Source organism: Diplotaxodon limnothrissa, linkage group LG15 (genome assembly GCF_057381915.1).
Source record: "Diplotaxodon limnothrissa isolate DT_005_m linkage group LG15, D_limnothrissa_male_GT1.1, whole genome shotgun sequence".
NCBI lineage: Eukaryota > Metazoa > Chordata > Actinopteri > Cichliformes > Cichlidae > Diplotaxodon > Diplotaxodon limnothrissa.
In genome coordinates this window covers 2944779-2965016 of record NC_140610.1, presented here as the reverse complement: position 1 = coordinate 2965016, position 20238 = coordinate 2944779, and the positions used below count along the sequence as shown (strand labels likewise).

The window sequence follows — 20238 nt, the reverse complement described above, 5'->3', positions numbered from 1 at the left end:
GGGTTATACAAGAAACAGTTGGTCCTAAACTTCTAAATTGAAATTGAGTTTGAGTGATTTATCTGCAAAACCAATATATCTGAAATAATAAGTATCCGATAAAATGGTACTGATATCATATCATTCATATCATATGTTCATTTCTAAGCCTGTGAAGTGGCAGATCTATAAACATTTGAAAGAGATGGAAGAAACACCCTTCAGCTGTGTTATTAGTGTTGACTGTTGCATGGTGTGTCCACCAGAGGGCACTCTGCAGCATCCCCTTTGGCATCATGACTTTTGGATGTTACCGTAACGACGACAAACTGAGTTTAACTGAGTTATCTGCCACTCGTTGTGACAGTAAAGCAAAATGCATTTCAAACTGCATTCATTTAATATCTTAGTGAGGTGACATAAATTGCTGCACATAACAGAAGTTACAGAAATTTTATGTGTTTCGTTAGTCTGAAAAAATCAACTGTCAGATTTACTGCACCTGGTATCGGTTCTAAAAGTCCTGTGTCAGTCAGGCTCTACTTGACAACAAATTAGATAACTGATAAATATTCTTCAAGCAAATCCTTCACTGGTCGCACCTCCGGTGTGAAGATGTGATGCCTGGAAAAAAAGGTGAAAAAGAGGCAGCTTTTTTTTTGATTTAACACACTAAATAACTTATAAGTTGACACACAAATCAGCAAAATAAGAGAAAATCAAAAACATTTTGGCCACACTTCCACAGACACTACACAGAGCACAATATGTTCCTGTTTACCCTCCTGATGTTGCAGCTTCTTCTCCCACAGCTGCGCTCCATCAGAGCTGGCACCAACAGCCACCTCCAACATAACTGGCACTAGCGCTAAATCCCACCGCAGCACAAAGGCCTCAGTTTCCCTTGGCGTTTTTTGGGCAAGTGTAGTACTATAACTGTAGTTTTGACTGTGGAGCTGCTGCCCAGCGGCTCAGACTTTATCATCTTGGCTGCTGGTGCAACTTCGCAGCTCAAGCAGAAGCTGCCTAAACCTTGGACTCACTGCGCTGCATTTGTCAGTTTAGCCTGGCTCATAAAGTTAGAATATGACTCTGACAAAATGTTATACAATGCAGAGCAAGCTGTACAATGCTCTGTACGTACTGTGTACACTGGGAAATAACTCTGTAGGCCATTATCGCCGTTTGTACTGGTGCTTCATATTTTTTCAGCCAGCTTTTTTGACATTTATGTACGTTTCTTTAAGAATACACACAAAAGCCGTCCTCCCTGTCCATAGCAGAGCCCAGAACACGCAGCACACATAAAGTTTAATTAGTCTGAATTATTAGAGTTTTAAAGAGCGATATTGCTATAAGCAAAATATGGTGGAAACCTTACATCTTTTGTTTGTCACAATCCCAACGCTTTGTGGGTCTTTACAGCTTGCTGTTTGCACATGCATCATAATACAGCTCTGGCTGCGCGGGTAAAACCACTTTGTGCTATATATGCTCAGTCCATTCTGTGTCTAGTTTTAGCTTTTCCCTGCTTCCATTACCCCTGGTTTTTGGCGCGTGAATCCATATAGTGCGGTAATGCTACAGCTTATTATAACGGGGAAACAGACAGTGTAAATCATTCGAGGCTGCCTGTTTCCTTTACGTAGCCGTTCTTCACGACACACCGCCCTTCATCCATCATGTTCTGCATTTTTTTTGTTCGGCATTGCTCTTGAGAGATGGGACACATGGCCACCGTGTGTGATGACAGCAGAGACACATGCAAACACGCACACACCGGCCGCCACAGAAGTCCTTTAAAGCACAACAACACACACACACACACATAGGTATCGCTGTAAAGCATTTTAGCTGTTTCCTCTAAGCTTACTTCTGGCAGCTGATTGAGGAGCGGCGGGGAGAAGGAGAACGTTCAATCATTAGTCCTCCTCTCACTCTATCCCAGAGGGGAGAGGCAACAGTTGGAAATATGAATTATGAAATGATAAGAGGTTGTAAAATGGAGATAAATCCCAGTGATTACACAGCTCAGTATCTCACAATTTGATTCCTCTGCCAATGATTCTTTATTGTCACTGTGTGAAGGACAGCAAGCCTAATAATTCCCTATGTATGAAGCACAGCAGGGGAAAGTATTGTAATGATAGAGTTCTTTTGAACATGATTGAGGAGGCAATTACATTTTGCATCTCACTTCCAGGATGTTTTTTTTTTTTTTTTTTTGAGCTCCGCTTTCTTTTCTTCGTTCTCCGATGGCAGAAAATTCGACCACATCAAACCGTGTTTGTCTTCTTTCTCCATCCCCTCGGGTGCCAGTGCTGCAGAAAGCCCAAGAGATAACAAGGGGAAAAACATAAAAGCACATAAACAAGACACACACACACAGCAAGGAGAAAGGAGAGAAAATGTGTGCACTTGCAGATGTGCGCATGTGTGTGTGTGCATGCTTTAAGACTCACACTGGTCTATGCAAATGACTCTGAGCGTGCATGTGTGCACGCTTGCACAAAGAGTTGGAGTTTAGAGCATTTACCCGCTGCAGTTGTGTGTGCCTTGTGGGTAGCTGGTAGTGCCACCTTCCTCTTAGTGGTGTCTAACACACATGCATGCAGCACACACACACACTCCCAGTACTCCATCCAACTTAATCTGAGAGAGAAAAAAGCTCGACTAGCACCTCGCCCTGGCTTTTACTGTAGGTTTGCTGCCTCTAAATAGAGGGTTTTATCGCAGCATGGTGTGAAGTCTGAATACAACCAATATAACCGACATGCATCACGGCAGCTGCTCCGCTCCTTTTGCTCCTTTCCAGATATCATTGCTGGCTGCTGAAGTTCATATGTGCATGTAGAAGACAGACAGAGTGGAGCCAGAGCAAAATTCTCTTGTTGAGGTTGAAACAGGGAATTGAGAATTCCAGCGTATTCCCCTCATTTCTCCCCACACTGGTCAGGTGCATTGAAAGCAGTGACCTGCAGTGATTTCTGGCTCTGTGTGAAAATCCTGTGTCCTCCTCCCTTTTCTCCCTTCATCCCTTTAGTTTTGAAGGACAGAACATAGCTCTGTCCTGCAGACAGGTGTCCTGACCTTCTGTCTGCTCTTCCACGCCTCAGGGGACCTCTGTGAAATAGAGGCCAAGGCTTTGACCTAGTCTCTACAGTTTGTCTCTAAACGGAGCCATGCTGCAGATGCAATGAATCACAACTCCTAGGGAGCAGCGCATTAGTATGTGGCCTTTATTTTCACAGCTATACTCCCTCCATAGGTTTTGGGGGTGTTTTTGCTTGTTTTCTTTAAAGAGAAATCGTTTGAAAAATTCAGCATTGGTCATTTTTCTTGTTTCAGAGATCTTCTTATCTCCAAGTCAATGTAGCACCAGTGTGTTACAATTAGATTTCAGATGGCCTCCCTCCAGTACCCAGTGGCCATAGCAAGATTGCATTATTCAAAGCTGGAGATGAAAGTCCCCTCTGATAGACTAAAATAACGCTCTCTACAGTCTGTACTGTGTGTAGATTTGATTCCTTTGATGATATTTCCCCTACAGTTAGCTTTTCACCAGGCTTCGTGGCTGTGAAAGCCCATGTGTGTATTTTACACATCATTTCTGCTATTTATTGCTTATTAATCCTCCAACCTTGTAAGCACTGATGGAGGGAGGGGGGGGAGTTGTGGCCAAAAGTGATGGCTCATCTCTTAGAGAATGCCAAGAATGAGCACAGCATCAGAAGAAATAGTCTGTGGTAATTACAAGGGAGAAAGGAAAGGGACATTGGAATAGTTGGAGCGCGCTGAAGTGAGGAGGACTTTCAGACATTTCCAAGAAGCAGAGAACAAATTAGCCTGCTCATCACCTCTTTTATGCAGCCGAGTGAATTAAAATCCTAGATGCTGTCTCAAAATCTTTGTTGCATTGTTACCAAGAAAATCAAGGCGAAAATCGGTGCACCTGACCCTCACTTTGGTGTTTTGATCGGTCTTAAAATGCTTGCTGGCTGAAGTGAATATAAGAAATCAACATTTTCATTGCACTCAGACAACTTTCCCAAAAACAGAGACCCAGAAACGAAAAAACATTGAAGATTATTGTTCCTTAACAGTTTGCAGGACAGGTAAATGTCCGAGGACGTTTTAGTAAAGATATCTGAGAGCATGAGTGTGAAAATATGCTAGAAATGTTATAACACGCCATCGCTTACCCCTCCGCCCTCTAATTAGTCTCTTTGCAAAGCTGCTGAAATTTATATTGGTGCTCAGTACATCCACACTTAAATGGAAAGTCCCAGCAGCTCTAGCTTCAGTGAAATTATTCAAATCAAAGTCTTGACCTTGGAAATGTAGCCTGGCATGTGCATTCTCTCTTTTCAGCTGCGTAACAGTCACACAAATCTTTTTTTTCCCTTCATATGAGTATCAGAAATGATGCCATTCCCAGTACTCTTGCATGCATAGGCTGTTGATATGCAGTGGACTTCCTCTGCGTGTGGAAATGCAGCTGGTGCAGTCTGGGCCCCGGCAGGTTGTTAGGGAAATGTGCTACATCTCGGCGATCTCGGGTTCTTTCTCTTCTCTGTACTTGTGCAGATAATCACCCACTTGTGTGACTGAAAATGTGAGAAGGCATCATGTTCCCAGTGTTTGTGCGAATGCGCACGTGTTTGCACACTTTTAGACTGCATCACGATGTGCATTTATGTCTCCGTCAGCCCGCCCGCTCTGTGTGTGTGTGCGTCAGCCCGTTGTGCGTGTGGCAGCCTGTGTGTACTTCATGCTGAACATTGTCTTCTTGAAACACTAAGCAAATCTCCTCAATGTGATAATTGGCTCCCCGGGGTGCTTGTATCTTTGCTGCTCATCATCGTCATCCCCTCCAAAAAAAACGAGTGTGTGCTAGATGAGATAGGCGAAGTTTGCTCGTTTGCCGGGGAAACTGATCCCTAGTCTGCCCGAACTCTTTTGGCAAGAAGAAACTTTGAGGCGATGAGACAGTGCAGCCAGATCGGGTGCAACCTGGCTGCAGGCTGCTGTCTGCCGCCTCTCGTAGCATCAGGGGCTTGTTTTCTGATGCACTGCAATGGGTGAAATATGCTATTTGAGGCAGGTGATATGCTCAGTAGTTTCATCTGCAGTAAAGTCTCTGACAGAAGCTGAATGATTTTATCACTTCTGTTCAGGAAAAATAAAAATATCTGCGTTAAAACCGTCCGTTTATGATTATTAGCTATACGGAATGAGGCGGATTATTCGAGGCTCGGTGCACGGACGACCTTCGCTGGTGGTTTGCAGTGCTGGCGCCTGAGTTGTGTAAAATACAGACCTGTTTGTGTGCCTGAAGGCAAATAGAGACGCTCATCTGGTCACTAGAGTCTCTCCCTCTTTTTTAGTCCCTCTCATCCATATGTTCTTGGAGTCCCCAGGGTATTATAGACCACAGAGCAGATTGTTGGCCGCTTCATTGGGGAAACAGCGAGACAGCTGGGCACCCATCACACGGCCAAACAGATGTTCAGGTGACTTGCAGAGGAAGTGAATGGAAAAGAGAAATGGCGAGGGGCGGGAGGTGATGCGGAAGAAAGGGAAGCCGAGAGTTGATGGAGGCAGCAAAAAATGAATTAATACATTGATGCCAGAACTCCGAGACTTCATTAGGAATCCAGCGTAGCCCTCTGAGGTGGGCCACACGCTTTCTGCTCTCCTTAGGCCACAGGAACCGGTTTTCTCCCATATTGATTCACCTACTAGACTATCTGCTGCAGGTCTAATGCCTCAGATCTCCCGATTATCTTTGGCTAAATGCGGACGAGACGGCTAAGCGGCTCAGGGAATCAACGCTTTAATTCAAACTCACCTCAGGGAATATTCAAAAGTTGGAACTGAATCCCACCCTGAAAACAAATAGCTTTGGTCTTTCTTGCCAGTTTCACATAATGATAAAAAAGGAAATCCACAAACAGTTTTCACAGATTCTCTGGCTGAGGGCCGAGCTTGATCTATATATATGTATGTATATATATATGTATATATATATATATATATATATCTATATATATATATATAGATATATATATATAGATATATATAGATAGATAGATAGATAGATACAATTCCCTACTGGTACTGACTCCTTTTTTTCAACACTGCATTTGTCAAATTAAACCAGACAAAAGTTCTTCGATTCCCCTCAGTCCCCCTTCTCTACTTTCTTGGGCCAACCTTTGTTCTTTGGTTGCAGGTTTCATGTATAATACATGAGGATTGGGAGACTTATCCGTTTCTGGCCATACCGGCTGTAATTCCCTGGGAAGGGGCTATATTTAAGAGCTGGATAGGTCATAGATGGCGTCAGGGGAGCAGCTGACTTCTACCCGAAAGGTGGCGGTGGCTGAATAGCATTAAAATCCTAAAATAGAACTTGACACAGTTACATTGTTGCCCTGGCGAGGAAGCTGTAACGGAATTACCGTAGATTTAGCCCCTAATGGAAGAAGCGTTAATCCAGTTTTGTCAGAAACGTGTCTTGTTTGTGACAACACGCTGCTCCCTGGCGTCTAGTTAGTCTCTGTTTGTACATCACAGATTTCAGTTTTCACCTCTTTCTATCTGCCTCTATTTATCGTACGATAAATCTAATTCCTGTTGTTGTTGTTTTTTTATTTCCACAGCTGGCACGACCTACATCTTTGGCAAAGGAGGGGGTCTGATCACATACACGTGGCCCAATAACGAGAGGCCAAGCACCCGGACGGACCGGCTAGCCGTGGGCTTCAGCACGACCATAAAAGATGGCATCCTGGTCCGCATCGACAGCGCCCCACGTCTGGGTGACTACATCATGCTCCACATTGTATGTATTATTCTTGTCTATTCAAAATTCAGTGTGTTTCAAGTGTTTAAGGCATTACAACCAAGGTGATGACCACAAACAAACCTCCGATTCATTCCTTTCCTTGTGGCAATCTTCAGGCAAAATTCATCCCACAGTGCTCCGAATGATTTATACGCACGATGTAGACCCAGTGAGGAAAAAAAACCTTACTGCTCTACTCGAAGTCTTTGCTCATCCAGAATAACCCCACTTCTCCACCACAGTCAGGCTAACTCCCAGCATCTCCATACCTATATATACCTCTGTGCGCGCACACACACACACACACACACACACACACACACACACACACACACACACACACACACACACACACACGCACACACACACATGTTGGAGAACCATAGGAAACTGCGATTTGGAATTCTCAGCCAGTCGACTGTGCACCCGTGCAGCATCTTAATACTTTCACATCGCGACCTTGCATTTGGCTCGTTTACATAAGCATTACGCATTTACATAATCATCAACAGCAGCTTGATGAATGCAGTGTGGAATCACTGCAGCGAATGCATGTAGAGGTAGTGTGGTCGGGAAAAGGGACGAGTAGCTGGTGACGCAAAAAAAATACAAATAAATTAAGAAAGAAAAAAAAAAGATGCGATGATGAGGAGGAGCTACAGTTGCTAAAGCAGATTGAAAGTCTTTTTCTTCTTAAAGAGCTCCCCTCATCTCCTGAGTGCTGGCCATGTGGTGCAGAGAAGCAGCCATCTGCTCTGGAAAGATGAGGGCCAACAACGAGCAGTTTGGAGCTGCCTTTACAGTATAGAGAGATAGGAGTGTGTGCACGTGTGTGTGTTTCCTTGTGCGCACAGGTGAGAGAGGAAGTGGAGTGGCACAGGCAGAGGGAAAATAAAGACGTAGAGTGGGTTGCGAGGGTGATGTGGGACATGCCTCCCTGCGTGGTTCTAACTGATTGGGTAATTGCAGGAAACTCTAAAGGAAGGAAAAGGGATGCATTTTTAATTCTGCTTTTTAGATATGGCGGCACAGCTAGCCAAGCAGGGTATCTCGCATAATTTGGCTGCGAGTCATTGGGCGATGAATGTCTTCGTTCCTCCAGTCTAACGCGCTAATGAATTTATTAATAGAAAGAAAAGCAACTGGAGACTTCACCAGTTCATTCAGAGAGGCAGCGTGTTCTGAACACAGTGTCGGTTCTAGCTGCTCGCGTGGGCAACACTGCAAATATTTCAGATGATTTATTGACAGCCAAGGGTGTACAAACAAAGTGGGTTTTGTTTAATATTAAAAATGATTGTTGCCTTAAACTATAGAATAGTTGGCAAAAAAAATGCTCCATTACAGAGCAGAAAGCCGATGAACAAAGCGAGGCTTTTTGTTCGGCTGTGAGCTCGGTAATCGGCGTTGTCAGGAATAATCCTCTGCATGATCTCACCTCTAACGACTGCTGTTGTTACAGGGAAGCATAGATTATCATTTGCCTCACACTTTGAACTCCTCGTATGTGCAGTTGTGGGAGTATCAGAGACCCTCCTGTCTCAGGGAGTTGTGTACGTGTAGTAGAAATGCTTAGAAATTGAGATTTGTTATTAAATAATATTTCCTAATGACAGATATAACATCTTTGCTGTTAGTGTTTTTCATTTCGCAGTAACTCTGGAGGAGAAGGTTACGGGCTTTTTGCCTGTCGATTCTGGATTTATGTAGCTTCATCTTTACGGTTTATTAGACCGCTTCCTCAAAGGAGCGCGCTCTCTTGTCAGACTTTAACGTCTTTTCGATGACAGGATGTGGTCAACAAAAAGTAAAATAGCTTTTGTAGTTTTCTACTCCAGTTTTCTAACTGTGCAAAAGTCTTGAGCCACATATTTTCATCCATGGAAATGCAGAATACAAGGCGAAGGACAGAAGTCAGTATTTGGTATGCCCAACTTTATTCTTTACCACAGCTGGAACGCTCTCATGCAGCTTTCTTGTCTTTTCTTTAAGTAGAACTCAGGATTAGTTCTCCAGGCTTCTTGAAGGACATTCAAAGCTGTTCTTTGTTCTATTCTATGATCCCGCACTGCTTCACTAATGTTGAGGCCAATCGATGACTGATGGCGTTCCACACTGATGGTTTTTTATTGAAGCCGTCGCCAATCAGATGCTTTCCTACGGAGCCCCGCAGGGGACATGGGAGAAAAAAAATTAAGACGGACTTTTGCGAGATTTCGCAAAAGTTTTAGCCGCATTCTTCGAAGCCGACCGGGAGGTCGAGGCACGATGTGCCGGGAGAGCGGTGTTCCTCCCGGCTGTAGTAGGTCTCGACCTCCCGTTAGCTTCGAGATGGTGGGTGTCAGATCTCCGAAAACGTCGGAACACTTTTGCAAATATGTGATGTCTTGTAAACCGAGCAGGTATCAACTACAACTACATTCACGCCTCAAAATATCTTAAAAGTGTATTTTGTGACCCAGAAAGAGTAATATTACAACTAAGTAGCTGCCGCCATTGTTGGAATTCAACTTTTGCGAGATCTCGCAAAAGTCCGTCCTTATTTTCTCCCATGTCCCCTGCGGGGCTCCGTACTTTCCAGGTGGCATGATGGAGTGAACTCTGATGATACTGTTTTTCTGTAGACCCGCGCTATTGTATCTCCCTCCTGACCTCCTCCAGACATACTGATGATGATTTAAACCACAAATTTAGATTCATCATTAAATAAGACCAGTTACTGCTGATTTTGAGTCCAGCTTTTCAGTTTCCACCATTCCACTGACACCGTTTCCGATGAGCAGATGGATCAACTGAAGGACTGGAGGCATCTCTCAGGTCCTTCATCTCTCTTAAGAACATGACTTTCAGATACTGAAAGCAGCAGATGCAGTTTTTCAGCCCTGCTACATCTTCCTTTGTCCTCCATTTGCCCATTTTCCTCATTTTTAAGGACAAACTGCACACCATGCTGAGATGTGAGCTTTTAGCTAATACCTCTTTGGGAATGACGTTCTTGCTGCAAATTCCAATTTTATCTTTAGGAATTTTGGTAGATTCAGCTGCAGAAATGGGAAAGAATGACCCGTTTTTATGACTGACTAATATTAAAGTCCCTAAAAATCAAGACTGCAACTTAACTATCGCTCAAGACCTTCAAAATTACAAGTAAGTCTGACTCAGACTTGGAAGCAAAATCTAAAGAAAACAGGGGTGGCTCAGGACTTTTACAGTTTACTGTAAGTGAAGGATCATAAACAGCGTGAGTGTTTCTCTGACCTTGATTTTAACGCATGTGTCTTCTGCTTTCAGCGTAGATAAAACAGCACACATTGCATTTTCTCTGCAGAGCCCAGAGCACTGAGACAAAACAGGCATCTTGAGGTGAGACCTAATCACAGACTCCCTCCTTAGTCTTCCTCTCCCTTCTTGCTTTCTTCATTATCTCCTTTCCGTGATTAGCTTACGGCTTGTTTGGCAATCATGAATTAAAATACTGATTGTAGTGTTTACATTTTAACCGCTAAGAACAACTGCGTGCTTGCTTTGAAATGCGAGGAGCAATTTGGCATAATTTTGGGAGGTGAGTGCGACATTTTACAATCGCCGGTAGCTCATTTAGTATTTAGTATTAGTATTTATTTATTTATTGTCATTGTCAAGAACAATGAAATTGCGTTTGGGGCTTCCATACAACCCAAAAAAAAGAAGAAAATAATAAATACCCCTTAAAACCCAAGTGTACATATTTAACCCAGTGTGACTCCAATGCAATAAGACAATCCTTAGCAATAATGTTCGTAGAAATTCAGACAAAGACCTGAGAAACATGACAAAATACAACAATGCAACCCATTCAATATTATTGTACTGTGAGATATGATATCAGATATGATAGTTATCTATTTAAGAAAGGGGGGGGGGGGCAGGAGGGGGAAGAGAATAAAGATATGATGCACCAATGCAGACCAGTTCATTGCTATTAAGAAGTTGGATATGGTTATTGTCCGTGAGAGGGGGGCAGAGAGTTCAGGAGCCTCACAGCCTGTGGATACAGGCTGTTGGCCAGTCTGGATGTTCTGGCCTGTATAGACCTGTACCTTCTCCCTGAGGGCAGCAGATGGAAAATGTGGCGCGCAGGGTGATGTTGGTCCCGCAGGATACTGTGCACCCTCCTCAGACAGCGAGTGGGGAAGATATTACTGATCTCTGGCAGACTTGTTCCAATAATTCTGCCAGCTTCTTTCACCACCCGCTGGAGTGCTTGCTGATCGGCCTTGGTGCAGCTGGGGAACCACACTAGAAATCCATACGTCAGAACGCTGCTGATGGCACAGTTGTAGAAGTTCAACATCAGAGATCTGGGAATGTGTGCGCTCCGCAGTCTCCTCAGGTAGTAGAGGCGCTGTTGGGCCTTCCGTACAACTGAGGTGATATGGTTGCCCCAGGACAGGTCCTCGGTCACAGTTACCCCCAAGAATTTAAAACTGCTCACCCTCTCCACCGCCTCACTGCCAATGAAGAGAGGCAGATGGTTGTTATGGCCCCTCTTCCGGAAATCTACAATGATCTCCTTGGTCTTTTTGGTGTTTAAGACCAAGTTATTGTCGTGGCACCATGACTCTAGTTGTTGCACCTCTGTCCTATAGTTTGTCTCATCATTGTTGGATATAAGTCCGAGCACTGTAGTGTCATCTGCAAACTTAACAATGAGATTGGACGCGCAGGAGGAAATACAGTCATGGGTGAAGAGAGTGTATAGCAGAGGGCTCAGAACACACCCCTGAGGGGCACCGGTGTTGACCACAAGGGTGGAAGAGGTGTTCTTACCCACTCTGACACTCTGTCTACGGTTAGTGAGGAAGTCCACAATCCAGTTGCACAGAGAGGAGTTAAGTCCCAGTTGGTGGAGTTTGGGACGGAGTTTGTATGGCCGGATGGTATTAAAAGCCGAGCTGTAGTCTACAAAGAGGAGCCGTGCATAGGTGTTCCTGTGTTCCAAGTGCTTCAGTAATGTGTGCAGCACTGTGGCGATCGCATCCTCGGTTGACCGGTTCTCCCTGTATGCAAACTGGTGCGAGTCCAGGGATGGTGGAAAAGCAGCTCTGATGTGTTTAATGACCAGTCTCTCCAGGCATTTGGCGGGAATGGGGGTGAGTGCCACAGGTCTGAAATCGTTCAGACATGTGACATTTGACTGTTTTGGGATGGGAACGATGGTTGCTGCTTTGAAACAGGATGGTACCAGTGAACAGGACAACGAGGTGTTATATATAGAGGTGAAGACGTCCGCCAGGTCCGCAGCACAGTCTTTTAGCACCCGGCCCAGCACTCCATCCGGCCCGGCCGCCTTCCTGGTGTTAATGCTCCGGAACACACGCCTCAGCTCATGAGTGCTCAGGACCGGAGCAGGGTCGGTTGAGGGGAGAGGGGACAGGACAGGGTCGGTGTTCTCCCTGTCAAAACGGGCATAAAAGAGATTTAGATCCTCAGCCAGAGTAGAACTGTCGGCTGAGGGTGATGGTGTTCTTCTTTTGTAGTCCGTGATAGCCCTGATGCCCTCCCAGACCTGCCTTGGGTTTGTGTTGTTCTCAAACCTGGCCTCGATACGCCTCCTGTGCTGCTGCTTGGCAGTCTTGATGCCTCTTCTCAGGTTGGCCCTGGCAGCACTGTATGCCTCCTGGTCCCCGGATTTGAAAGCGTTGTTCCTTGTTCGAATAAGTTGTTGAACTCCGTGTGTCATCCAGGGTGGATTATTAGGGAACACACGGAATCGTTTCCAAGTTGTTACATTGTCCACACAGAAACAGATGTAGTCCAAGACAGTGGAGGTGTAACTATCCAATGCGACACGATTGTCAGTGTCCTGCACCTTGAATACATCCCAGTCTGTGCAGTGGAAACAGTCCTGAAGCATCGGAATAGCATCCTGCGGCCATGTTCTCACGGTTTTGGTTGTAATCCCAGTGCTCTTGATCTTTTGTGTGTATATTGGGTGTAGCAGAAGGGAGAGATGGTCTGACAGACCCAGGTGGGGATAAGCCTGGGCTCTGTACGCATTCGCCATGTTGGTGTACACCTGGTCCAACGTTCTATCTCCTCTGGTAGCACACTTCACATTACGGTGGAAATTGTGAAGTACAGATTTCAGGTCCGCGTGGTTAAAATCCCCAGCCGCAATAAAGACACTGTCCGGGTGTGCTACCAGGCTGTTATTGATGCTGCTGCTCAATTGTGCTAACGCTAGCTTAGCATTAGCATCTGGTGGAATGTAAACAGCGCAGATGTAAACGGCAGAAAATTCCCGAGGGAGATAGAATGGACGGCACTTTAACACCAACAGTTCTACCTCTGTACTGCACAGTTTTTCCGTTACCGTGACGTTCGTGCACCAAAGGTTGTTAATATAGATGCACAGCCCCCCGCCAGTCTTCTTACCCGAGTCCGCAGACCTGTCGGCTCGATAGGCGGTGCGGCCTGCTAGATCGATAGCCGCATCGGGAATGGCGCTGTCCAGCCAGGTTTCAGTGAAAATCATGCACGAACAGTTATTAAAAGTCCGTCGAGTGGCGATCTTAGGAGTTCGTCTGACGCGAATACAAAGAGTAAAACAGACGAGAATCCTTGTCAGCTTCATGTTGATAAGATAAAAACTGTCATATCATCCTGTTTGAATCGCAGATGACTTTTAGGTGCAAGACAAGTCAAATCTGGCTTGTGATAAGACTGCAGTGAGGTAGTAGTAACACACGTATGTGGGTACATGAGGTGCACATTAAAGTCACACGCGAGCAGAAGAACTTTCAGCCGTGGGCCAGATATATGATGGTTGTGTCACACAGTTTCTCTCTAGAGACTGTTTGAGTGCAGCTGAAGATTACCCACGATGTAACACAGACACAGGCTCAGCATCAAAGAGTGAAATGCTTCAGAATCTCACCCGCACTGCATTTCTTTATGCCGAAAATCATCATTACAACAGCAGCTGCCACAGACAGACAATTAATGGCACAAAGTTAAAGAAGCTGCCTAATAGACGTTGACAAAACCTGTTTCTTTCTCTTTACAGCGATGACTCGGCAGGTGGTAACTGTTGTTAAAGGCTGGAATTTCAAAACTGTCAAAATATTGTCTGGATGTTAAAGGAAAAACATCCCAGTCTGCTGCTTTGAAGATGCAGTCTCACATCGTCTGTTTTAATCATTAGTGACTGCAAAAAATAAGACAGACGTTATTAATTCAGCCACTAGTAATTTACATACACATCATGTTCTTCAAAGTGGTATTCTGCTGTGTAAGAAGTTAAAGGGGACCTATTATGCTTATTTCCACTTGCATGTTTTTCATTCTTGAACTGCACAAGAGCTCACAGCTCTTATATGATGGAGCCTCTCAGTTCATCCACTGTCGTTGCTTCCTCAGCCTGTGGGCCACCTTTTCTCTGATTGGCTCTCCTCAGTAGACAGAAAGTCTGACCACATTAGGGCCGTCACCTCTCACTGACATCATACACAGACAGGAGTACAAACACCTGTCTGAAACAAGGTGTTTAGAGCAGTCTGAAGCTTCTGGCTCGCAGGAATTACTGGCACAGCCGCTGACCTCATTATTTGAAAACCAGAGAGAAGTCCAGGTCTGCGTTCTGATTACACGACACAACAAACACACTGTGCTCAGGCACCACAGGCATTCTTTGTTTTCTCTCCGACATTGTTCAAATACTACGGCGCGAGTGAGCCGAAGCCTGGTTAATCACGACTCGGCCGAGCCCGGATAAACTCGCTTGGGTGGAGTTGCTGTAGGTGACAAGTTGGAGTTGTGCGAAGCTGAAATTGAAAACGATCCATCAGGCTTCATGTCTGGCAGCTCTTTTGGTTTCTAATCAGGGGAGGAAAGGTACAGTAAGGCACCTGACGAGATAAATGCAAATATATGTTCAATGCAAAATCATTACGGTGCAAAATCCAATTACAAGTTCAGACATTTAAGTATTGACTGATCTCAGAGGCTTCTGTTCGAACCATAAAATTAGTCTTAGTAATGCTGACATTATTATTTGTTTGCTTTCTCAAACTTTGAGCTTGACAATTTTTTGTGATAACAGTGACGGGCTCCATAAAATGCCTCAAACACATAGACGTATGCTCCAGATGCGTACCAGATGTCACCAAGCACATGCAAAACACCTATATCCCGCCACCATCCATCATCCTCACTCCCTCAGAAAGATTCACCAACCAGCCAGCCTCGTCTCATCTAATGAAGAAACGGCACATGGAATTCCATTACCCACTTGAGTTTTCCCCTCATGCTAATTCACTGGGAGAAAAGGTGCGACTGCTGGATAATTGAAAACCCCAGTGCAGGCACTCAGTCACAAGATGCCGACCAGGATGAGTGGCAATGGATGGTAAATGCACCAGAGCGGTGTGTGCTTTTGCAATATACACGTGCATGTGCAAATACATACACCTTTATTGATTTCATGCAGGAGAACAGTCCATTCAGTTTTACACACTTTGCACATCCATCAGGTTTGTGTTTCTGTGTCTAACAGTGTCTCTTTGCCTCCTTCCGTCTCCTTGTGACAGAGCTAACGTAAGATGTTGGATGTGTACCTGTGTGCATCAGCGCGTATAGGGCCAGCAATGTATCGCTTCTATCAAGTTACTCTTGGCCCGGAAAGATAGATATTATCTTGGTTACGGTTCACGGCCTCTGATAACATTACAGCTTCTTATTTTACTTTGTATTCCACCATTTGATTCCCTCCACGGAAATAAAGAACAGAGAAAATACACCTCGCAGCTGTTTTCACATCTATTTGCTTGGAGTACACGCAGTCAGCATTATGGTAACCTTGTTGGTAAATAAGTATTTTTATGAGGCTGAACAGCAGAGTCATTTTTATCTCCACTGCGTTATTGTTATTCATATTTTCCAGGAGATGCAGCACATTGTTTTAGCTCGTGGCTGCTGCCTAAACGCACAGCAAAAACATTATTACGAGAATATTACTGACTTTCACTTGTATCCTATGAAGTCAACATATGACACCAGATTATTAACATTACTTGGGTGAATATTTTGGGTGCTCACACCTGAAGATAGCTTGCATGCTTGCTAGCAGATAGCGTTTGGACAAACTGTCGTGTATTTATACAAAAAGAAGCTGGATTTTGAAGGAAATGAGGTATTTTGACACGATTATTTAAAATACAGGACTAGTGGCAGGCTTCTTTTGTGAACTCGTAGCAGAATTGTATGGATGATGCTGAGGCAACGCTGATGAAGCGCACAAAACAGAAGCTAGCTTTGTGTGGTTGATTTAACTTGTTAGGAGGCCAAATAGATTAGATGAATTACCTGAGCACTGTAGGCTTTATATGCACTTTATTTCCCATTATGTAGAGAGCACTAGCAGCTTCTTTTATACACTCACAGTCGGCTTTTGTTACCTCTGCTTTGGCCGTTTTCTAACGCCAACACCAGTCTGAATTTCCTTCAGCTGTTAGTCTCTTCCATGTCTTACCAGAACACTGGAATAGAGCGAGGTCATCATTAATCATTTTTGCAGCACCCGTTCTTTTATCACACTGCGCTGTATACTGTAGTGACTTGAGATGTGCTATAATATCCCATTTAAGTAATGTAGTCAGTCTTTTACTTAGCTGAATGCACAAAAATGTTAACATCAAAATATACTATAAAATTGACGAGTCTTAGCTTATTTAAATAAATTGAAATATTGATACAATGTTACTAGCACATTCACTGTGGACACATTATGCACACCTAAAGGAGCTTCTCTGCCATAGTAACGCATGTCATGAAGCTGCTGGTGCTCAGTTTTTGTGCTGATGTTAAAGCTACTTAATTGTTATTGAATAAATGTAGGTGAAACAAATGTATCCTGGAGCTTTAGCAGACTAGAAGATTATAAAATGTACGTAAGGTAAAAAAAAAAAAAAAAAAATCCCCCAAATCGTCCCTAAACTGACTGGCTTGGATAAATCTAGTGCTCAGTAATACGAAGGTAACATGGGACCAGGTCAAGGCTGCAGGTTTTCAGCATGACATCAGCTTTTTGTGATTAGATTAAATGCAGTTTCATTAAGTACAATGCACAGAATAAACTAAAGTCTTAAAGGTCATACAATTACACTTTGACTCTGTGTCCCTCAGTGAGACAGACAATAATACAGAGCCATTTAATTAATTACTACCAACTGACAGCAGTGAACTCGGGGCACCGAGGGCTCCCGGGAGTCTGGGCCTCGAGGCTGCTTCACCTGCTTGTTAATCCAACCTCGTGTGCTGCGCTTACTAATGAAAAAAAACACATACGTAAGATTTTGTTGTGCGTTAAGAGAAGCGGAAAGCTGCCTACAGTGCTGCAGTGTGAATATGAATGGGCTGAAGTCACGCACGATTGCATATATTGCAAAGTACCAGGAAGTGTTTTTTTTTTTTTTACATGGTTTTCTGTATTTTTATCGAGGGACTAACCCTGAAAACCCAATATTGTAGTGGCAGAAAATTACCAGGACTTTGATTTACTCTTGAGAGCTCTTTGCATTCGAGCTACAAGGTATCAAGTCATACGTTAAAGTACTTTTTTGTGTCCTGATTTACAGTTGTTTGCTCCGCCAGAAAAATATTTTCCCTGACATTCGTGAATTGACACAGAATAATCAAGGAACGAGGGTGGGAATGTGGTGCTTGCGGGTATTAATAATTAACATCAGCAGGCACCTTCACTGTGACTGAAAACACAGGAGAAAAGGATGCTCTGACACACTTAAATGCACATTACAAGGAAAGCCTTTTTGTGTCTTGTATTTTTTTTCCAAACAACACATGCATGGATACACCCAAACATATGTAACACGGGTGCTTGTACTCCTTCTTTCTCTCTTTCTGGCTCAGCACCCACATATTCACCTCGTGCCTCGCGTTCCGCTTTGGCCACGTACATGCAGAAACACGCACACGTTTCCACAGGCTCCTTCAACAAATTTTCACACCACGGCACACTGACACTCCAAACATGATACGAAGGCTCTTCAGAGACATCTGCCTGTCACTCATCCATGTCATCCAAAGGCACTTTTGGGAGAGCAGTTTATGTAGCAGACCTTCTGGTACACACACACAGACACACACCACATTTGGGAGAGCTACAGCAAGTAATAACTGCTGGGGTTAGACAAACAGGGCACAGCATTATTACAATGTACCCATGTGGTCTGTGGCCTTAGCCCTGGCCTCAGCGATGTATATTTCATGGATTAAGATGAAAATTTCAATGAGCTACAACAAACTAGTGTGCCTGCCTCGGTCTTCTTTGCTCTGTGACAGCCAAAGCCCTGGGGTATGCTTGTATTTTCACAGCTTCATGGTGGGACATGAATTCCATTCGCACTGTGATGAAGAGACAGAAGAAGAAGGAGATGAAAGCGAGGTGGAGCCGAGTGTCGCGCGCATTCGAAAATGTAAAAAGCTGATACAGGAATTTGAATGGAAATAATAAAAACTAAAGAAACAGAAAAAGTGGGAGTAAAGAGGGAGAGTTTGGGAGAGAGAGCGATGTTGGGTATTTTAGAATTCAGAGCAGGATCAGAGACAAAGTTGGCTCAGATAGGTCTCGGCACACGAGCACATTGGCTGTGAATTCGGAATTATGTGTTGCCTTTCTCTCTCGCTCTGACGCCGCCGCACCACCACCACCCGTTTTCTCCCTCTTATCTCCCACTCCTCCTTATCTCTCTCGCCCTCCCTCTCTCTTTTTCTGCACTATTGTTTTCACACTGAAGGCTAGATCGAGTGCCGGTCATTCAGCTGGCTTCAATCCGACTGCAGCGTGAATAACAGCGTTCCTAAAGCTCCCGGTACAGGTTCTACTGACTGAGGAGGTGGACAAAGTCCTTTCAGTGGCAGCCATTTCCATTTCAAAACCCTGTCCTCCTCACTAAACAACAATTTGTTATAGCAACAATATTTGAGAGTGTTCGTCCTGACACATTTTTGGGAAGATACCTTTGGTTTCTCACTCCTTCACTAAGCACTCGGTGTTAGATCTATCACAGGGCGCCTGTGGCTCAGGAGGTAAAATGGATCGTGCACCAATCCGGCGGTCGGTTGTTCGATCTCTGCCTCCTCAGGTCCACATCCTTGGGCGGGATACTCAACCCCTCACAAAGCGAAGCATCAATCACAGTGTTAATGCATATTTGTGTATATATGTGCTTAAGCCATAGAATAAAGTGCTGTACGAATGTGTCTGAATGGCTGAAGCATCTTCTTTATGTTGTTCCACTCAGCGGTGTCAAAGGTATCTTCCTACAGCTTCATCTGTATAACACTTATAAAAATAGCCCGTTTAGAGACGTTTGTGGGCTATAAATAATTAGCATAGCCACTGTGGGTGTGCATGGTAGCAGTGCAAATCCTTCACATTCATTACATTAGCCAGTTCTTAGAAAGGCTGTTATAAACATCGGTAAGCAAGAAGCAGGACGTGTGAAAAAGTGATTGATGAGCTGATAACAAAAATTTAGAAAAAAAAAAAGACGCATATTTCCCTCAGATCAGCTGCTTGATGTGTAAAAAGGGCGACGGTCTGCTAACTGTATGTAAAAGATGGTCATAACCACCATGTTGTCACCCTGTAATAGCGTTGTGCTTTCCCTATTATGGGAACAACATGTTTGCTTGTTTTGTTGTGTTGTGTTGTGTGTCTGTATGTAGATGGTTACAGTGTAGGATCTTCATAAACTGAAGTAAAGCTAGTGTTTGTTTCATCTTGGTGTTTTTAAACCGGACGTGAGGAGGGAGGTCTGAACCTGACCGAGACACTGAGGGATTGTAGCCCAGAGTCTAACCTGGTTTGTTGTCTGTTGACTCCATCATTTGGACTATATTTTACACATTGAACATCAGATTGTATTTAATTAGACTTGAAGCATAAGAATATGAGTAAAAATGTTTATTGTGGTCACAAATCCAGTGAGAAATATGACATCCCACCTCTGGATGTTAGTGAGAATGCTTCCTAACTGCAGCTTCACTTCTCAGTTCTGGCTCTATCTACCTTTTATACGCAGTCTACTAAGTCACAACATTTCTCCTAAAAACAAATGAATTTAATTAGCTTCACTTTCTTATATGACACAGATGCTACAGTATCTGAGATCAGAGCGCGTCACTTCAGTCGGCAGCATCCTAATTTCTTCTGTTTATCCAGCTGCAGATGCAACGCTATGCGTACTTGAACGCTGAGCGGGGATATCTTCTGACGAACACCTAATGAAAGATCAGAGGGATTTGGAGTCGACCGGGGTGTCTCTCACGCACAAGGCTAGGAGCCGTGTCAGCTCCAAAGACACTCCTAAATCCTCCCGCGAGGCTCGGCATTACCCCGTTACAGC

General features: G+C 44.2%; 1 protein-coding gene across 4 annotated transcripts in view; it reads left to right on the top strand.

Moving 5' to 3' along the window:
• The window catches only part of nrxn3b (neurexin 3b), a 335382-nt gene that overhangs the window by 240226 nt on the left and 74918 nt on the right, over positions 1-20238 (top strand). For all 4 annotated transcript variants that reach the window (XM_085371806.1, XM_085371807.1, XM_085371805.1 and 1 more), the window contains one exon: positions 6645-6826. In XM_085371806.1, coding sequence (XP_085227932.1) covers positions 6645-6826 — 182 coding nt within the window. The remainder of the gene's footprint in view (positions 1-6644; positions 6827-20238) is intronic.